Genomic DNA, 18,091 nt, shown 5'->3' with positions numbered 1-18,091 from the left:
AAAATTTCATTCAGTTCTCTTAATTTTTAAGAAGGTTATGGGCTTTTGATTGTCCTCGATCACAGCTTTTTTGTTATGTCCATAGAAAATCAATAGGGAACAAGATGCTAATTTCCGAGTATGAAAATGGCCATAACTTTTTTATTACTTGAGATGAAAGTGAATTAGGTGTTAAATTAAACTTATTGTTATGCTTTATCTGATGGGATAAATTGCAGACTTGATTTTTTAAATCTCAAAATTTTGTAACATTGCTGCCCAATGCCCAGCTCCATGGCATACATACAGAGACGCTGCAGATGAGATGAGCACTGCAGCCATCTGTCCTGAGATTATGCACGGATGTTGCTCTTCTCCACAGGATAGAGGACAACATATTTATTTCTGCTGCAAATTTGGACCAAATCCAGGCACTTCAGCCAAATATTCAGTTTTCTCCAATTCTAAATTCGTGAAGTTCAGTTTGGTTCGTGCTTAAAATGCCCTCTGCCGACCCAAAGAAGATTTGGACGTGGCATGTTCCTGTGGTCCACATTTGCAACGGACGATTGATCAATAAGTGCAGAGGTAGAGTTGCTGCCTTACGGCACCAGGGACCCGGGTTCAATCCTGACTCTGGGTGTTGTCTGTACAGAGATCGTACGTTCTCCCCGTGACCACATGGGTTTTCTCCGGGTGCTCTGGCTTCCTCCCACACTCCAAATATATACAGGTTTGTTGGCGTAAAGAATTAAAAAGAAAACTTGGAAGTTGTCCGTCTTGTGTAGGATAGTGCTAGTGTATAGGGATCGCTGGTCGGCGTGGACTCGGTGGCGCGAAGAACCCATTTACGCACTGCATCTCCAAAGTAAACTAAACTAAATGATGAAGGCGTTATGAATGTCAGGGGTAATGGAGGGAAGGCAGAAGAATGTGGTTGACAGGGAAGGGTAGTTCAGCCATGATTGAATGGCGGAATAGACTTTTTAGTTTGATTAAGAAATATAGTGCGGAAGCAGGCCTTTTGGCCCACCGAACCTGTGCCCACCAGCAATCCCTGCACATTAACATTACCCATCACACACTAGGGATAATTTACAATTTTACTGAAGCCAATTAACCTACAAACCTGAACATCTTTCAGGTGTGAGAAAACCAGAGGGTCTGGAGAAAATCCACGCAGGTCATGGGGAGAACATACAAACTCCGTACAGATAGGAACAGTAGTCAGGATCGAACCCGGGTCTCTGGTGCTGTAAAGGGCCTGTCCCACTTGCGAATCATTTACGCGATATCCTAAAGATTGGTTGTCATGTCGTGATGCGTGCATGACACGTGGTGAGGCGTGGTGGTATATGCAATGATGCGCGGTAGCGCGTGGCGCCCCAGGATTTTTGGATGCTCAAAATCCTCGCCCACCACCTGCGTGACACGTAAATGACGCCCAAGCGGGACAGGCCCTTAAGGCAGCAACTCTGCCACCGTGCCACCCCGCCCCTTGATGGGCTGAATGGCCTAATTCTGCTCCTAACACTTCTGAACTTGTAAATGCAATGTCTCTTGGCCTTTTATCTCTTGCAGAGATCTGTGAGGTGGACTGTGGTGAGCATGGCGTGTGCTTGGGTGGCCTGTGCCACTGTGAGAAAGCATGGGGCGGCCAGGCCTGTGACCAGCATGTCTGCCACCCTCGCTGCACAGAGCATGGAAAGTGTAAGGAAGGCAAATGTGAGTGCAGTTCTGGCTGGGAGGGAGAGCACTGCACTGTCGGTAAGATACTTCCAGATACCATTTTGTTTCCAAGCATAAAAATCATTTTGTCAGTATTTTTTATAATGATGTTATTCCTGCCTCAAATCTTCCTTTCTTTTAAGCACAACATTTGGATAATGTTGTAAAAGGTAAGAATGAATTCCGTAATATTTTCCACATGGCAAATAGCCCGTTTGTAAGAACGGAAAACGTTAACTTTAAACTCTTTGAGAATGGGATTATGTTTTAATTATGTTGCAGATGTGCTATGCTCAATTAACTAAAGCTAATTTAGCCCATGACAGATTGTAAGGTCTTGCCAAGTGAGCGAGTGGCCAAAATAGGATCCTCAATATTTCACATTCATAAATCCATAACTTAGAAATGGAATTAGGCCAGTCAGGCCCATCCAGTCTACTCTGCCATTCAATCGTGGCTGATCTCTGCCTCCTAATCCCATTCTTCTGCCTTCTCCCTTATAACCCTTGACACCCATTCTAATCAAGAAATGCTCTAATCAAGAAAGGATATTTGAAATGACTAGGACAGCAATATTTATGGAGAGGAAGTAAAATAAGTGTGTGTCCCTTATAAGTTCATTCTTTTGGTGCAGATTTTGTGGCCTGATATATTAATAACTTGATCTACTCTACAATGCAATGTAGCAACTGCCTCATCTGAAATTAATTGCTTTTATAAGGCAGGAAGACAAATGGGAACTGAATATAATGTACAAAATGTTACCACACATGGATGGAGATCTTTGTGGCAGGGATCAACATAATTTAATCTGAAGAAAAAACAGCAACAAAGAAATAAAACCATGTAGTTACAAGAAACTGCATGAAAACACAATTTTACGTAAAGAAAAGTCATGGCCATGTAATATAAGGTTTATTTCAATTAAATTTGTCAGTTGATATTAGTTGATATGGTCATAAGGTCAGAAGTGATAGGAGCAGAATTAGACTATTCGGCCCATCGAGTCTACTCCACCATTCTATCTCTCCCTCCTAACCCCATTCTCCTGCCTTCTCCCCATAACCCATATGAACAGACCTAACGTATCACATGCATGGCAATTCCTTTCCTTCCAAACCATTTTTCCAAACACATAAATGTGAATAAGGTAGCAACATGCACATATTTCCTCCAACTTAGTCTCATGAACAGTGTGTGGCATTCTCTGTAATGTTCTTACACAATGCAAAGTAGGTGAGCCAATTGCCAAATCTTTCATTCATAAACCAGCACCTGCAGTTCCTTGTGTTGTCATGGCCAAGTCGTACTAACATGATTAATACGGGTGTCAGGGGTTATGGGGCGAAGGCAGGAGAATTAGATTGAGAGGGAAAGATAAATCAGCCATAATTGAATGGCAGAGTAGACTTGATGGGCCAAATGGCTTAATTCCTATGACATATAAACTCTGAACTTATGAACCAGCTTGTCTCTCATCAAACCCTGCATTTGTCCAGCATTTTTATTTTAACTGTCAAAGTCAGCTTGCATCTTTCGCGAGATCCATGCGCTGATTTTTATTCAAGCAGTGTTTTTGTTTTTTTAAGCTTATGTCAATCCTAAGTGCGTCACTGTTAAAACATAAGAATTATCCTTTCTCCTTCCTAATACTCTATGTTCATAAATGCACATGTTAAGGATGAGTTATTATTTGCACAACTTTAATGTTTTTGTCGACCGTTTCGGACAGAGGGATGCCCCGGGTTGTGCAATGGAAATGGAAGATGTACACTGGACCAAAATGGATGGCATTGCGTCTGCCAAGCAGGCTGGAGTGGAGCAGGATGCAACGTCATCATGGAGATGGCGTGTGATGACAACCGAGACAATGATGGAGGTACAGTAATCAACAAATTGAATGTTACGATACAATACGATATGATACGATACCATAGAACTTTATTTATCCCAGGAAGGAAATTGATCTGCCAACGGTCATAAAACGCAAAATGTGTGAGTGTGACGAGTGGAAAGGATCGGGGATGTGCAAAGATTGGAGGGGGGGGGGGGAGTCAGTCTACCCCAGGACAGAAGGGGGGGGAGTTGAACAGTTTGATAGCCACAGGGAAGAAGGATCTCCTGTGGCGTTCTGTGCTGCATCTTGGTGGAACCAGTCTGTTGCTGGAAGGTACTCTTCAGGTTGACCAGTGTGTCACCTGAGGGGGTGAGCTGTGTTGTCCAGGATGCTCCGCAGTTTGAGGAGCATCCTCTCCTCCAAGACCGCCTCCCATGAACCCAACTCTGCCCCCAGGATGGAGCCAGCCTTCCCGATGAGTTTATTAATCCTCCTATGTGTAAGATATGGAAAAATATGTTCCAAATATTTTCATTGTCTTCTAACTTTTTCAAAAGCATTGGCATTTGCTGCTAGAATACAAAGTGTTGGAGCTACTCAATGGGTCAGACAGCATCTCTGGAGGACATGGATAGATGACATTTCAGGTCAGGACCCTTCCTCAAACTGATTGTGGTCGGGGGAAAAAAATCTAAGGAGGAGTTGGGATGGGACAAAGGCTGGCAAGTGACAGGTGGATACAAATGATGGAAGAGAACCTGGATAGACAACGTTTCAGGTCAGGACCGTTTTTCAAACTGTAGGAGGGGAAAAATCTCAAGAAGGGTTGGGGGTAGGACAAAGCCTGGCAAGTGATAGGTGGATACGGAGGTTTTGATTTGCAGAAGGGTGGGCAAAGATGAATCAAAACACCTCTCCCCTTTGTCCATTGATCTGAAATCAAAATCCCCCTCCCCTCCCCTCTTACATGTAAAATGTGGTCCCCATAACTCTTGTAACAGTGAGTGAGAAGTTGTGACAAATTGTTTCTTTCTACTGCCCACAAACCTTTGCTGAGAAACCAATAACATTTACAGACTTAATTGCAGTCCATTATGAAATTGCATTCAATTGATCTTGAGAGGGGTCATCCTAATCACCGCGTGTGATAGACCTTGACTTGTTTTATCCCTTGTCCAAATTTCTCAAACGCCGACTTCTCCCAGTAATGAAAGTCCATACTGTCGCCACAATCTCTAAGCAAAATGCCATTGTGGTTAATATTCAAGAGTGAGTGGAGAGTGAGTGGGAGCAGATTTGATTGCGTCTCCACCTTGCTTTTGTTCTATCCAGCTAATCATCTCCACCAGTACTCCCTCCATCTTTCTTTCCTCAAAGGTACTAGCTGTTAATTGGAATATTTTGTATGTGGTAAATATCACAAGTTCTAAACGACATACATCACTGTTGATATTTACTAATTCATTTATACGTCACGCTGCCTCGGCAAGGCCAGCAGATTAATCAAGGACGAGTCACACTCTGGCTTCTCCACTCTCCAATCATGCAAAAGGTATAGAAGTGTGAAAACGCACACCTCCAGATTTAAGGGCAGTTTCTTCCCAGCTGTTATCGGGCAATTGAACCATCCTACCACAACCAGAGAGCAGTGCTGAACTACCATCTACCTCACTGGTGACCCTCGGACCCTCTCTGATCGGACTTTTCATTCTTAATTTGGACTAAACATCTTATCATGCATCTGTACACTGTGAATGGCTCAATTGTAATCATATAATCTTTCCGCTGGCTAGATAGCACGCAACAAAAACTTTTCTCTATACGTTGGTCCACGTGAGAATAAATTAAACTCTACTAATTGTGATTTCTAAATCATGGCCCACAGCACAAAGTCTGCCTCCAACTAACATATCTGAAGATAGACACAAAAAGCTGGCCGATCTGTCTCTCCCTCCCAACCCCATTCTCCTGCCTTCTTCCCACCTTATCTATCCGTTGTTATCTTGTCTACTCCCTACTTTTATGTTTAAGATGAGTTTATTCCACTTTGATCTTAGCCAAGATTTGAACATTCGGTAGAGAAGCCTCGCGGGCGGTTGATGAGGGCGGGGGGTCGACTGCCATGAGGGTGAGGGAGGGGGGAAAAACAATGGAAACCCGGCGTAGGGGTACCACCATGAGGGAGGGGGAGTGGGGGAGAGAACAAAGCAGGAGCCGGCAATTGTAATTGTAAGTGCCCTTTATGTAGTGACTATTTGCATACCTTGGGGATGCAAGCAAAGAATTTCACTATGCCATGTGGCAATAAAGTATAAAGCATTTCATTCCATATACCCGTTCATGACGGGCCCAGCTGTTAACCTGCTGACTATCCTTCTTAATTTTTCCATAAAATCCAAACCACTGTGTTTCACTTTGGAAGCCGGTCATTAACGTTGCTTCAGCAAGGAGTGTGTAATACATATATATGGTTTCTTCAATACCACGCAAGCTGATACCACACTGTGTGTTCCATCAGTGGTTGTTCCGTTATCATTATAGTTATTTTGTATTAACGTGTGTCCATTTAAACTGCCGGCTTCTTCTTCCATGGAAGCATGTGAGGCTCCTGAGTATTGTGTTGGAGATGTTTTGCCACGCAGTGAAAAATACATTGACGGACACCAATGCAGACGGACAGTGGCAAGTTTATGTCCCTCAGTCAAGGAGATCATAAGATCACTGGACATAGGAGCTGAAATAGGCCATTCAGCCCATAGAGGCATGAAGTACTTTACATGGTTGCATTGATTTTGTCTTTTTGCGCTATTATGTGTGTTTATTTTATGTGTGTGCGTGTGTGTGTGCGTGTGTGTGTGCGCGTGTGTGTGTATGTGTATGTATGTATATGTATATGTACGTGTGTGCTTGTGTGTGTGTGTGCGTGTGTGTGCGTGTGTATGTGTATGTGTGTGTATATATGTATATATATATGTGTATGTATGTAACTTTTTTTTAATGTATTATATTGTTTACTGCATACTATGTTTACATATTCTGTTGTGCTGCTGCAAGTAAGAATTTCATTGGTCTGTTTGGGACATATGACGCTTGACTCTTGAATTAGCTCCGCCATTCAATCATGGCTGATCTGTCTTTCACTTTCAATCTCATTCTCCTGCCTTCACCTAGAATAGAATAGAATGCTTTTTATTGTCATTCAAACAGCTTGGTTTGAACGAAATTGCATTTTCTACAGTCTTAACATTATTAAAAAAAAACAAGACTCACGCTTAACACAATTTACACAAACATCCATCACAGTGGATCTCCAAGACCTCCTCACTGTGATGGAAGGCAAAAGTCTTATCTCTTCACTTTGTTCTTCTCCTGTGGTCCAGCAGTCCTACTGCAGCGTCGAGGCGATTGGGGCTCCCGATGTTAAAGCCCCCGGCGGGCAATGGTAAGTCCCGCGGCTGTTTAAGCCGCGCTGGGCGATGTTAGACCCCGCTCCAAGTCATTTAAACCCAGCGATTCCGGCGGGAGAAGTTGCCGTTACGGGAGCTCCGAAAAGTGGTCTCCCACCAGGGACCCTCAAACTCCCAATGTTCCTGTCCACCGGAGCTCCAGTCGGGTCACAGCCTGACGCCACCACAGTTATTCCCGTTCCGAAGTCGGCCAGCTCTGCGATGGCGAGTCCGCAGGCTCCGCGACTGGAGCCCTCAGGTTGGTTCCGGCAGGAGGCCGCCGCTGCCGGCTCCGTGCAGGGAAGAGATTAAACGGTTTCCTCTCACCCCCCATCCCCCCCCACATATACACAGCATTAAAAAAAACTAGTATCAAAACATACATTTAGCGAGACAAAAATTTAAAAAAAGACAGATGTACTGCAGTCGAGCCGCTCCCATTAGGCGCCGCCACGCCATATACCTAGTAACCTTTGACGTGCTTTCAGGAGACTGGAAGTTAGACATGGTGGACTACAGTTCTGATTTAGTACAGCACACCGTTCACTGCTAGTGGAGTTTATTAAGTGGAAAAATTGTTACACAGAGTACATACCATTGTTGCTGGTCTTACATTGTGCCTGATTTGCCTTGCATATAATACTGTTGCCAGATGCAAATATGGAAAAAAAAAGCTCTACCCACTTCACGACTAACGGAAGGTTGCAGGGATTTCTTTTTTTAAATGTAACATGGGAGTTAACCTACACTGTATTCTATGAGTTACAAAGTAATTACTTTGTAAAGGACGTCCAAATTATTGTTGAATTACTCATGCCACATCTGAGGTGCATGAAAGGTTAATTGAATGGAGGAGCTATAAAAAGCTTCAGCGAGCAGCCACTCAGTGTTTTAAACCACTATTGTGATGCATGTCTTGGGGTTGAATTAATGTTAGAATTATATTTTTGGTTACATCTGATTTTGAATATCAGAGCAGTAAATTAAATATTAAATATCATAACATATTTATTAATATTTAATTTACTGTGCTGATAACAAAAGTCATAACCAAATGGTGAAATTATGTAAGCATAATGCACATACCCTAATAGGTTTTCCACAGTTTTGCTTGTTAAAAAGTGAGATATAGTCATATTCATATGATATGGAAACAGGCCTTATCAGTATCTGCCACAACTACCTCCTCCGGCAGCTCGTTCCATACACCCTCCATACTTTGTGTGAGAAAGTTGCCCCTCTGGTTCCTATTGTAGATAAAGAAGAGGTGGAAAAAGAACATGAAATATAGCCAGGGCATTGCATGGCAAATATTCCATCAGACAACTATATGGAGGTCAAATAGTAAATGAAAAAATCATATTGGATATTTGAGCTTCTATTCAGATCAGCATGATAATCACCAGAATGCTGGAAGACACCAATTAAACATGCGGAATTAGGTTAATGTTGTATGGAAGATTAACAATAGTTCAGTTTAGTTTAAAGATACAGAGCAGAAACCGGTCCTTCGGCCTACCGATTCTGCGCAAACCAGCGATCCCCGCATATTAATACGACCCCGCACACACAGGGACAATTTACAATTCTACCAAGCAAATTAACCTACAAACCTGTACATCTTTGGAGTGTGGGAGGAAACTAAGGGTCTCGGAGAAAACCCACGCAAGTCACGGGGGGAAAGTACAAACTACGTACAGACAGCACCTGTAGTTGGGATCGAACTCGGATCACCGGCGCCTCTAGCTCTGTAAGGCAGCAACTCTACCTCTGCGCCACCGAAATAGTTTTAGCAACTGTCGGGGAAACAAAATGTCAGCCTGAGAGTTTATTTTTAGCCTTGTTATCTGATGTGCATTTAATAGAAAAACATATCTGGAATGTGCAGTTGAAGTTCATTCGATGACAATGTCAGAATTGCGGATACCAATATAATACCAGTGGAAATGTCATGTTCCTGGGTTGCAAACGTGGGCCTGCGATACTGTCAGTACCTGAGATACTGCATGAACTGTTGCACTTCATAATGGCACAGATGAGGGAGGATAAGTGGGCTCCAACTTGTTCACCTATTAGCTGATCAACCCTTTCAAAAGCAACTGTTTAAGTGCAACAAAATTATTGGAAGCTGTTCACTTGTGAACGCTGGAATTTTAAAATATAATCTATTATCAGTCCTGGGGTAAAATAGAACGTTGCAGGTTTCTAACAACTAATCCTGTCGGTCGGTGTAAACTGAAATACCTTGCGATTTGCTCTGAAATTTGAAAAATGTTCAGGAGTTAAAACCAGAACATAATCATAATATATCATAATATAGCTAGCGGAAAGGAGGGAAGTCTTACCGACTTAAGTCAGACTTAAAGACGTAGCCAAAAATGAATTTTCCATGGCTCGGAAGATGTAGCCATTGAGTCCTACATGCCAGGAACACTTTGGGTTGCAATCCATGCAGAGTTAGTTACAGTATAAGTAGGGTGGCAATGGGACATCACAAATTGCTTTTGCCTCAGCAAAGTCATGGGCTAAAATTGCCCACACCAGCCAACATGTCCCAGCTACACTCGTCCCACCTGCCTGCATTTGGCCCATATCGCAGTCGCTGCCTCAAAAAGGCTGGCAGTATCATCAAAGACCCACACCATCCTGGCCACACACTCATCTCTCTGCTACCTTCAGGTAGAAGGTATAGGAGCCTGAAGGCTGCAACAACCAGGTTCAGGAATAGCTACTTCCCCACAGCCATCAGGCTATTAAACCTGGCTCGGCCAAAACTCTGATTATTAATAACCACTTTCTGTTATTTGCACTTTACCAGTTTATTTATTCATGTGTGTATATATTTATATCATGGTATATGGACACATTTATCTGTTTTGTAGTAAATGCCTACTATTTTCTGTGTGCTTAAGCAAAGCTTCATTGTCCTATACAAAACTTCATTGTCCTATACAGGGACACATGACAATAAACTCACTTGAACTATCCCTCCAAACCTGTCCAATCCATGTAACCTGTCTAACTGTTTCTTAAATGTTGGGATAGGCCCTGCCTCAACTACCCACTCAAGCAGCTCAATCCATACAACCATGTGTGAAAAAGCTACCCCTCAGATTCCTATTAAATCTTTTCCCCTTCACAAACCTTGGTCCGTGCTTCAACTACTCTGGGCAAGGGACTCCGTACATCTACCCAATCTATTCCTCTCATGATTGTATACACCTCTATAAGATCATCCCACATCCTCCTGTGCTCCAAGGAATAGAGACCCTGCCTGCTCAACATCTCTCTATAGCTCAGACTCAGTTGAATAAAATATCTTTTGTTTTTGTTCCATATTTAATAATTCCCCAAGGGATGGAGCAAGATGTGGGTATTGGTGAACAGATTGTGCCTGGCTGGTATCATTTTAATCCCCTTTGCTTCCTGTTCTCAGGCTCTAGTTTCATTAATGGGTAATTTACAAACATTCTGTTTAAGAATCCTTGTAAAACTCGACATTCAAAACATGACTGATGGTCAATTGATAGCAGGAAAGGTACTGTGTTGAATCAAAAAGCAACCGGAGAATTGCAGAGAATTGAATTAGCAGCTGAGACCATCACACAAACCAACCTCCCTTCCATTGACTCCATCCACACCTCACGCTGCCCTGGCAAGGCCACCAGCACACTCAAGGACCAGTCTCACCCCGGTCACTCACTCTTCACCCCTCTCTCCTCTCCCAACAGGCAAGAGGTACAGAAGTGTGAAAATGCATACCTACAGATTCAGAGACAGTTTCTTCCCAGCAGTTACTCACGTGAGGGTGGCTGGGACAGTGTTCTGGCGGCGGTGGCCTGTGTCCGGGGTTCGGCCGCGGGCCAGCGGCTGCGTCTGCAGGTCTGGGTGGGCGGCAGCTACGTCCACCCCGGGCCGCGGTGTTGAGCCGCGGGACTGTTATAACATCGCCCGGGGTGGGGGGTATCGCCTCAGCGCAGAGGGAGAAGAGGAGGGAAGAGACTGCAGACCTAAGACTTTTGCCTCCATCACAGTGAGGAGATGTTGGTGGCCTCACTGTGGTGGATGTTAATATGTGTTTATTGTTGTTTTTTATTGTATGTATGACTGCTTAAATTTCGTTCAGACTTCGGTCTGAATGACAAATAAAAGGCTATTCTATCAGATGACTGAATCATCCGTGGAGAGTGGTTATGAGCTGCCGTCTACCTCATTGGAGACCCTCGGGCTATCTTTAATCGGTCTTTACTGGACTTTATCTTGCACTAAACGTTATTCCCTGTATCCTGTATCTGTATACTGTGGATGGATTGATTGTAATTATGTACAGTCTTTCCACCTACTGGATAGCAGGAAACAAAAAAAGCATTTCACTGTAGAGTTTAGTATATTACCACATGTACCGAGGTACAGTGAAAAGCTGCTGCATGCTAACCATTCTGCGGAAAGACTATACATGATTACAATCGAGCCATCCGGGAACCTGTACCTCGGTACACCTGACAATACACTAAAAAATAAAGTAAACTTAAACATAAAAGAATCTTTCAATAAAATCATATTTGGTATGTAGGGTACAGTGACATTTGCATTCAAGTCATGTACATGTTGGCATCCCTGTACTTACCAGCAGGCTTGTGACTCACATGAGAAACTCAGACCTCTTCTGCTGTTGTACACAACACTTTCTGAAGGATGGTTCCACCTGTCATCCTGCCTCTGTTGTTCTGTTGACCATGGAAACATAGAAAATAGGTGCAGGAGTAGGCCATTTGGCCCTTCGAGTCAGCACCGCCAATCAATATGATCATGGCTGATTATCCAAAATCAGTACCCCGTTCCTGCTTTTGCCCCATATCCCTTGATTCCGTTAGCCCAAAGAGCTATATCTAATTCTCTCTTGAAAACATTCAGTGTATTGGCCTCCACTGCCTTCTGTGGCAAAGAATTCCACAGATTTGCCACTCTGGGTAAAAAGGTTTTTCCTCAATTCAGTCCTAAATGGCCTATCCCTTATTCTTAAACTGTGACCCCTGGTTCTGGTCTCCCCCAACGTGGGGAACAATTTTCCTGCGTCTAACCCGTCCAATCCCCTAATAATTTTATATGTTTCTATAAGATCCCCTTTTATCCTAAATTCCAGCGAATGTAAGCCCAGTCGATCCATTCTTTGGACCAAGGTTTTGAAGGTTTGAGTTTTGCATTTGCCAGGATGAGTCAAAGAAAATTAATTGCTTGTTGCCTTTCACAAGCGTTTTATCACTATAGAGGGGAAAGGAGTTCAAGAGGCTGTTTCTAGCCTAATTATACAACCAGGCCCCTTGTTTCTCCTTGTCTTAGCTTCAACACTCTCCTTTGTCCTAACATAAGTAAGGATGGTTCCTAGAGCAGGAATCAGCTTTCACAAGAAAGAAATGCCTAGCGCCCTTCAGCATTGATCCAACAAAGTTGAGGACTTTTTCTTTACATTTTTCACTTTCTATTGAATCTCAGCTGATGTCTCCTTGTTCTCAACAGCTATAATATATCATCTGTTTAATTCAAGCAAATGTGACGTCTAGCTGGCATTCAATGTTTATATCTTGAAGAGGAAGAAGGGTTTCGGCCCGAAACGTTGCCTATTTCCTTCGCTCCATAGATGCTGCTGCACCCGCTGAGTTTCTCCAGCTTTTTTGTGTAACCTTGGATGTTTATATGTTCTTTATGTAAAGGACATGAACTATAGAACTATATTTTGGTTGTTTTCTGAAAATGTCCAAAACAAAGGAAAGAAAATATCATAAGATCATTAGACATGGGAGAAAATGAGGCCATTTGGCCCATCAAGTCTGCTCCTCTCTCCCCCCTCCACCCCCCACCCTGCTCCTCCCTCTCCCACCTCTCCCTCTACCTCTCCCTCTACACGCACACACTTGAGACAGACCCGTAGGTCTTTGGAATGTGGGAGGAAACCGGAGCACCCGGAGAAAACCTACGTGGTCACGGGGAGAACGTATAAACTCCGTACAGACAGCACCTGTAGTCAGGATCGAACCGGGTCTCCGGCATTGTAAGGCAGCAACTCTACCGCACAGCTCCACTGTGCCCTCCATGAAAATGAAAAAAAAAATTGTTTGACAGTCCATTTGATGTGCAGCATAATATTATGAATTATGATGCCATAATACTCATGTTCAATATTTCCCTTCTGTTTTCTTCCAGATGGTTTAACAGACTGCACGGACCCGGACTGCTGCAGACAAACCATTTGTTACACTGGACAGCTCTGCCAAGGATCACCTGACCCACTTGACCTGATTCAGCAAAGCCAATTGCCCTTTCCCTTCCACCCCCCAAGACTCTTCTATGATAGAATCAAGTTCCTGGTTGGCAAAGGGAATACCCATGTGCTCCCCAGTGATGGTCTGTTTGACAGCAAGTAATTGCAGCTCTTTAATTCTCTACAGTATCTATCAACATTTCTGAATCAAAGTGACATGCATAAATTGCAAGATTATAAATGCAGAGTACAAATTACTAGAATCATTCGGCTTTGATAACAAGGTCTGGTACACACAAAGAGTGTGTAACGGTATTGATTAGTAAGGAGGCGATGTCAGGAGATTGGGCTGGAGAGGAAAAGATAGATCAGTCATTATTGAATGGTGGAGTAGACATGATGGGCCGAATGGCCTAATTCTGCTTCTAAAACTTCTGAACTTATGAAAAGTCCATCTTGTTTTCAGTCAGATCGTTCCCACATTGCCGTTCCATTATATCTCTCTCCGGATTACAATCCCTTTGTTAGGCTAAACATTATTCCCTTAATATGTATCTATACACTGTAAATGGCTTGATTGGAATTGTTGTATTGTCTTTCCGCTGACTAGTTCGCACGCAACAAAAGCTTTTCACTGTACCTTGGTACAGGTGACAATAAACTAAACTAAACGAAACTATTAAAACCTTAAAGACATATTTTCAGAATTTTTGTTAAAAACTCCGGACATTCCCAACACCTATTGACGGTGAGTGACCTGTACATTTGTGTCAATTCAACATTGCTTTTCCATTACACTTCTACCTCCCCTCTACTTTACAACCCCCCCCTGGTTAGTGTATTAAAACCTTTATCTTAAAGATGTATTTGCATCATATCATATACTTTTTTAGCCAAGTATGTTTTGTAACATACGAGGAATTTGATTTTTTTGGCATAGATCCCAAACTAATATTCATTTTCAGGTCTTGTTGTTGAGGGGTTAAGGCGAAACAAATGTCCCACTAAAATGAGCAATCAAATTATTGAAGTTACTGTGTTTCCAAATGTTGATGGAAGTCTTGAATATATGGGGGGAAAAGCCAGAAGTGCTAAGATGGTGTTTCACTTTCATTTTTTTGTGTCAGGAGTTCAGTTCAGTTCAGTTTTGGTTTAGTTTATTTCCACGTGAACTGAGGTACGGTAAAAAGCCTTTGTTGCGTGCTATCCAGTCAGCAGAAAGACGGTTTGAAGAAGGGTTTCGGCCCGAAACGTTACCTATTTCCTTCGCTCCATAGATGCTGCTGCACCCGCTGAGTTTCTCCAGCATTTTTGTGTACCAGCAGAAAGACAATACTGTACTTGATTACAATTGAGCCATTTACAGTGAAGATACATGATGATGAAATAACGTTCCGTGCAAGGTGAAGCCAGCAAGGTCCAGTCAAGGCTGGTCTGAGGGTCACCAAAGAGGGAGGTAGCAGTACAGCACTGCTCTCTGGTTGTGGTAGGATGATTCAGGAGATCTAATTCTTCTAGAAAAAACTAAATTCCATTTCAGTTTTTTCTAGAAGAATTAGATCTCCTGAATTATCCTACCACAACCAGCTGGGAACACAATATAGAAAACAGACTTAGCTCAGCGCGATCATAGAAGCTCAATAAAATCCATCACCTTCAAGCAATTCGTCTGAAGACTTGTAAAGTAAAACTTCACTCAAACCCCTGGATTTCCCCGTGGCAGTTAAAATATAAAGTCCGTCATGATTGCAGCGTGACTAATTTCATAATCCTCCATGACTTCCCTATTATGTTCAGCCGAATAAGATGGATATTACAGAAACTGATATTTGTCATGTTTATGGGCATTTTAATCAAAAGGCATTTTACTGTTTCATAATTTGCAAAGGCATTTGGCAAAATTGACTTCAGCAATACATTTATTACTTCAAACGGTAGATATGATGTTTCTGAATTTGCTTCACAATTTATCATACGTCTCCTCTCCATACATTGAAGGTCAGTGGTCATCAAACACAATTGAATGGGAATCAAATGTCTTGGATGATGGTGTAGAAGGATGACTTCTGTTTAGATTAGTTCAGAGATACAGCGTGGAAACAGGCCCTTTGGCCCTCCGAGTTCCCACCAATTCAGCAATCCCCACACATTAACACTATCTTGCACTATGGACAATTTTTAACATTTATATCAAGCCAATGAACCTCCAAATGTGTACGTCTTTGGAGTGTGGGAGGAAACTGAAGATCTCGGAGAAAACCCGCGCAGGTCACGGTGAGAACGTACAAACTCTGTACAGACCGCACCAGTAGTCGGGATCGAACCCGGGTCTTTGGCGCTGTAAGGCAGCAACTCCACTGCTGCCCAATTGAAATACCTACTTCCAGTTTCTAGTTAAATTATCTGGAGCAAGTTTGCATCCAGTGCCAATGCATAAGCATGGTGCTTACCATGAAGACATTGTGCAAATGCGGCTCACAGTCATTTAGTTCATATTGTCGATATAATCCAGGATCGTAATCTAGAATCTAGGGGTGACACGGTGGTGCAGCAATAGAGTTGCTGCCTAACAGCACCAGAGATCCAGTTCGAACCTGAACACGGGCGCTGTCTGTACGGAGTTTGTACGTTCTCCCCATGACATGCGTGGGTTTTCTCCAGGATCTCCGTTTTCATCCCACACTCCAAAGACGCACAGGTTTGTAGGTTAATTGGCTTTGATATAATTGTAAATTGTCCCCAGTGAGTGTAGGATAGTGTCAGTGTGCAGGGATCGCTGGTCAGTGCGGACACGGTGGGCCGAAGGGTCTGTTTCTGTGCTGCAACTCTAAACTAAACTAAACTAAATATTGTCCACAGCAACATTCACAGTCTTGAAAGATACAACTTGACAACAAACTATAACATTCATACGGTGGATGTAATGGTGGATTTGGACATTGACGGACACCCATTTCTCATTGGTTACTTTTAACCGAGCAGATGGAAAGGGCAACCACCCAAAAGCATTTGTGTAGGAAGAAACTGCAGATGCTGGTTTGAACCGAAGATAGACGCAAAAATGCTGGAGTAACTCAGCGGGACAGGACAGCATCTCTGGAGAGAAGGAATGGGTGACGTTTTGGATCAAGACCTTTCTTCTAACTGAAGTTCTGCAACTCCGTTTGGCACAGACTCAGTGGGCCAAAGGGCCTGTTTCTGCGCTGTATCTCGAATCTAAACTAAACAAAGTAAATGGAATAGTTGAACTCTATTTGCATTGTGTTTATCTGCATGCTTTCCCCTTTCAGCAGTGTCTGTGTGGTTCGAGGGCAGGTGGTCGCTGTGGATGAAACCCCACTGGTCGGTGTGAACATCAGCTTCCTGAACCATGAAGACTATGGGTACACCATCAGCCGACAGGATGGCAGGTGCAGCAGAATGATTTTCATTACTCCCTCCGTCTCACTTCCCAAGCCATGCATGCTGAATCAAATGTTCATGGTAGATGTGTATATAGCATCATAAGATGCCAACTGATGCCCATCATGTATTGTCTTTCACTGAGTAGATAACACGCAACCTTGGTACTCCTGACAATAAACTAGACTGAACCAAAGAGCCATAATACTGGGCGCAGCGGTAGAGTTGCTGCCTTACCCAGGTTCGATCCTGACTAAGGGTGCTGTCTGTACGGAGTTTGTACGTTCTCCCCGTGACTGTATGGGTTTTATACGGGAGCTCTAGTTTCTTCCCACACTCCAAAGCCATACAGGTTTATCAGGCAATGAGACCCGTGTTCGATCCATACCATGGGTTTGTACATTTTCATTGTGACCGTGTGAGTTTTCTCCTCCCAAAGACGTGCGGGTTTGTAGGTTAATTGGCTTCTGTAAATTGCCCCCAAATACATCGGGAGTGGATGAGAAAGTGGGATAACATAAAACGAGTATGTTCGGGTGATCGATGGTCAGCATGGACTCAGTGGACCGAAGGGCCTGTTTCCACGCTGTATCTTTGAACTTAAATGTAGCTGATTCTATTATAATAGCTAACAAGATCTTTCTGATAGAGAGACTACCTTAAAAGGCTTGTTGAATCTGGAATACTATACATTTTTATATCAACTTAATTGAATTGTTCAAGCGCTCTTGTTGCCTTTTAGGCGATGTGTCAGAATAAACTGTAAATGTGTTTCCCCATTATTACCAAGCTTATATTTGGATTACATTTTCCAAACTCTGCAATGAAATGAAGCAAGAAATAACTCAAGATTAACTAGCATTTTATCTCATTTTTTTACATGCACTCCACAAGACCAGATCTTCTGGATATTTGTAAATTAGTTGTATAAACTAAATGAACGGATGAACGAATTAGTTTATTGGCCAAGTGTGTACACATACAAGGAATTTGCCTTGGTGCTCCGCTCGCAAGTAACAACAGTAAATAATTAAGAATAAAACATAAAACATGAAAACATTAAGAATAAAACATTATAGTTTAAACATGTGAATGAAATAAAATACCAGAGGAAAAGGAGGGAACAGACGTTTGGTTAATGAGTAGGCTTCTGCTCGTGGAATATGCAAAAGGAATCTGAAACTTTTGACATAGGATATTAATCCACAATGAGCACATGTTACAGTCAAAGGCAAACTTTGGGTGTGTTCAGAGTTGGTTTAAGTCATTACAGTCAAAGTTATGAATATTAAGAATGTTAAGAATAAGGGATAGGCCATTTAGGACTGAGTTGAGAACAAAAAATCACCCAGACAGTTGTAAATCTGTGGAATTCTCTGCCACAGAAGGCAGTAGAGGCCAATTCACTGGATGTTTTCAAGAGAGAGTTAGATTTAGCTC

The 18,091-nt window shown here is 42.8% G+C and overlaps 1 protein-coding gene across 2 annotated transcripts in view; it reads left to right on the top strand.

Moving 5' to 3' along the window:
* Positions 1-18,091, top strand: part of tenm1 (teneurin transmembrane protein 1) — a 1,787,780-nt gene that overhangs the window by 1,638,107 nt on the left and 131,582 nt on the right. For both annotated transcript variants that reach the window (XM_055643570.1, XM_055643571.1), the window contains 5 exons: positions 1,561-1,746; positions 1,851-1,877; positions 3,440-3,586; positions 13,192-13,408; positions 16,540-16,659. In XM_055643570.1, the coding sequence (XP_055499545.1) occupies positions 1,561-1,746; positions 1,851-1,877; positions 3,440-3,586; positions 13,192-13,408; positions 16,540-16,659 (697 nt within the window). The remainder of the gene's footprint in view (positions 1-1,560; positions 1,747-1,850; positions 1,878-3,439; positions 3,587-13,191; positions 13,409-16,539; positions 16,660-18,091) is intronic.

The sequence above is a fragment of the Leucoraja erinacea genome, chromosome 12, assembly GCF_028641065.1.
Source record: "Leucoraja erinacea ecotype New England chromosome 12, Leri_hhj_1, whole genome shotgun sequence".
NCBI lineage: Eukaryota > Metazoa > Chordata > Chondrichthyes > Rajiformes > Rajidae > Leucoraja > Leucoraja erinaceus.
This window is presented reverse-complemented; position numbering and strand designations above follow the sequence as displayed.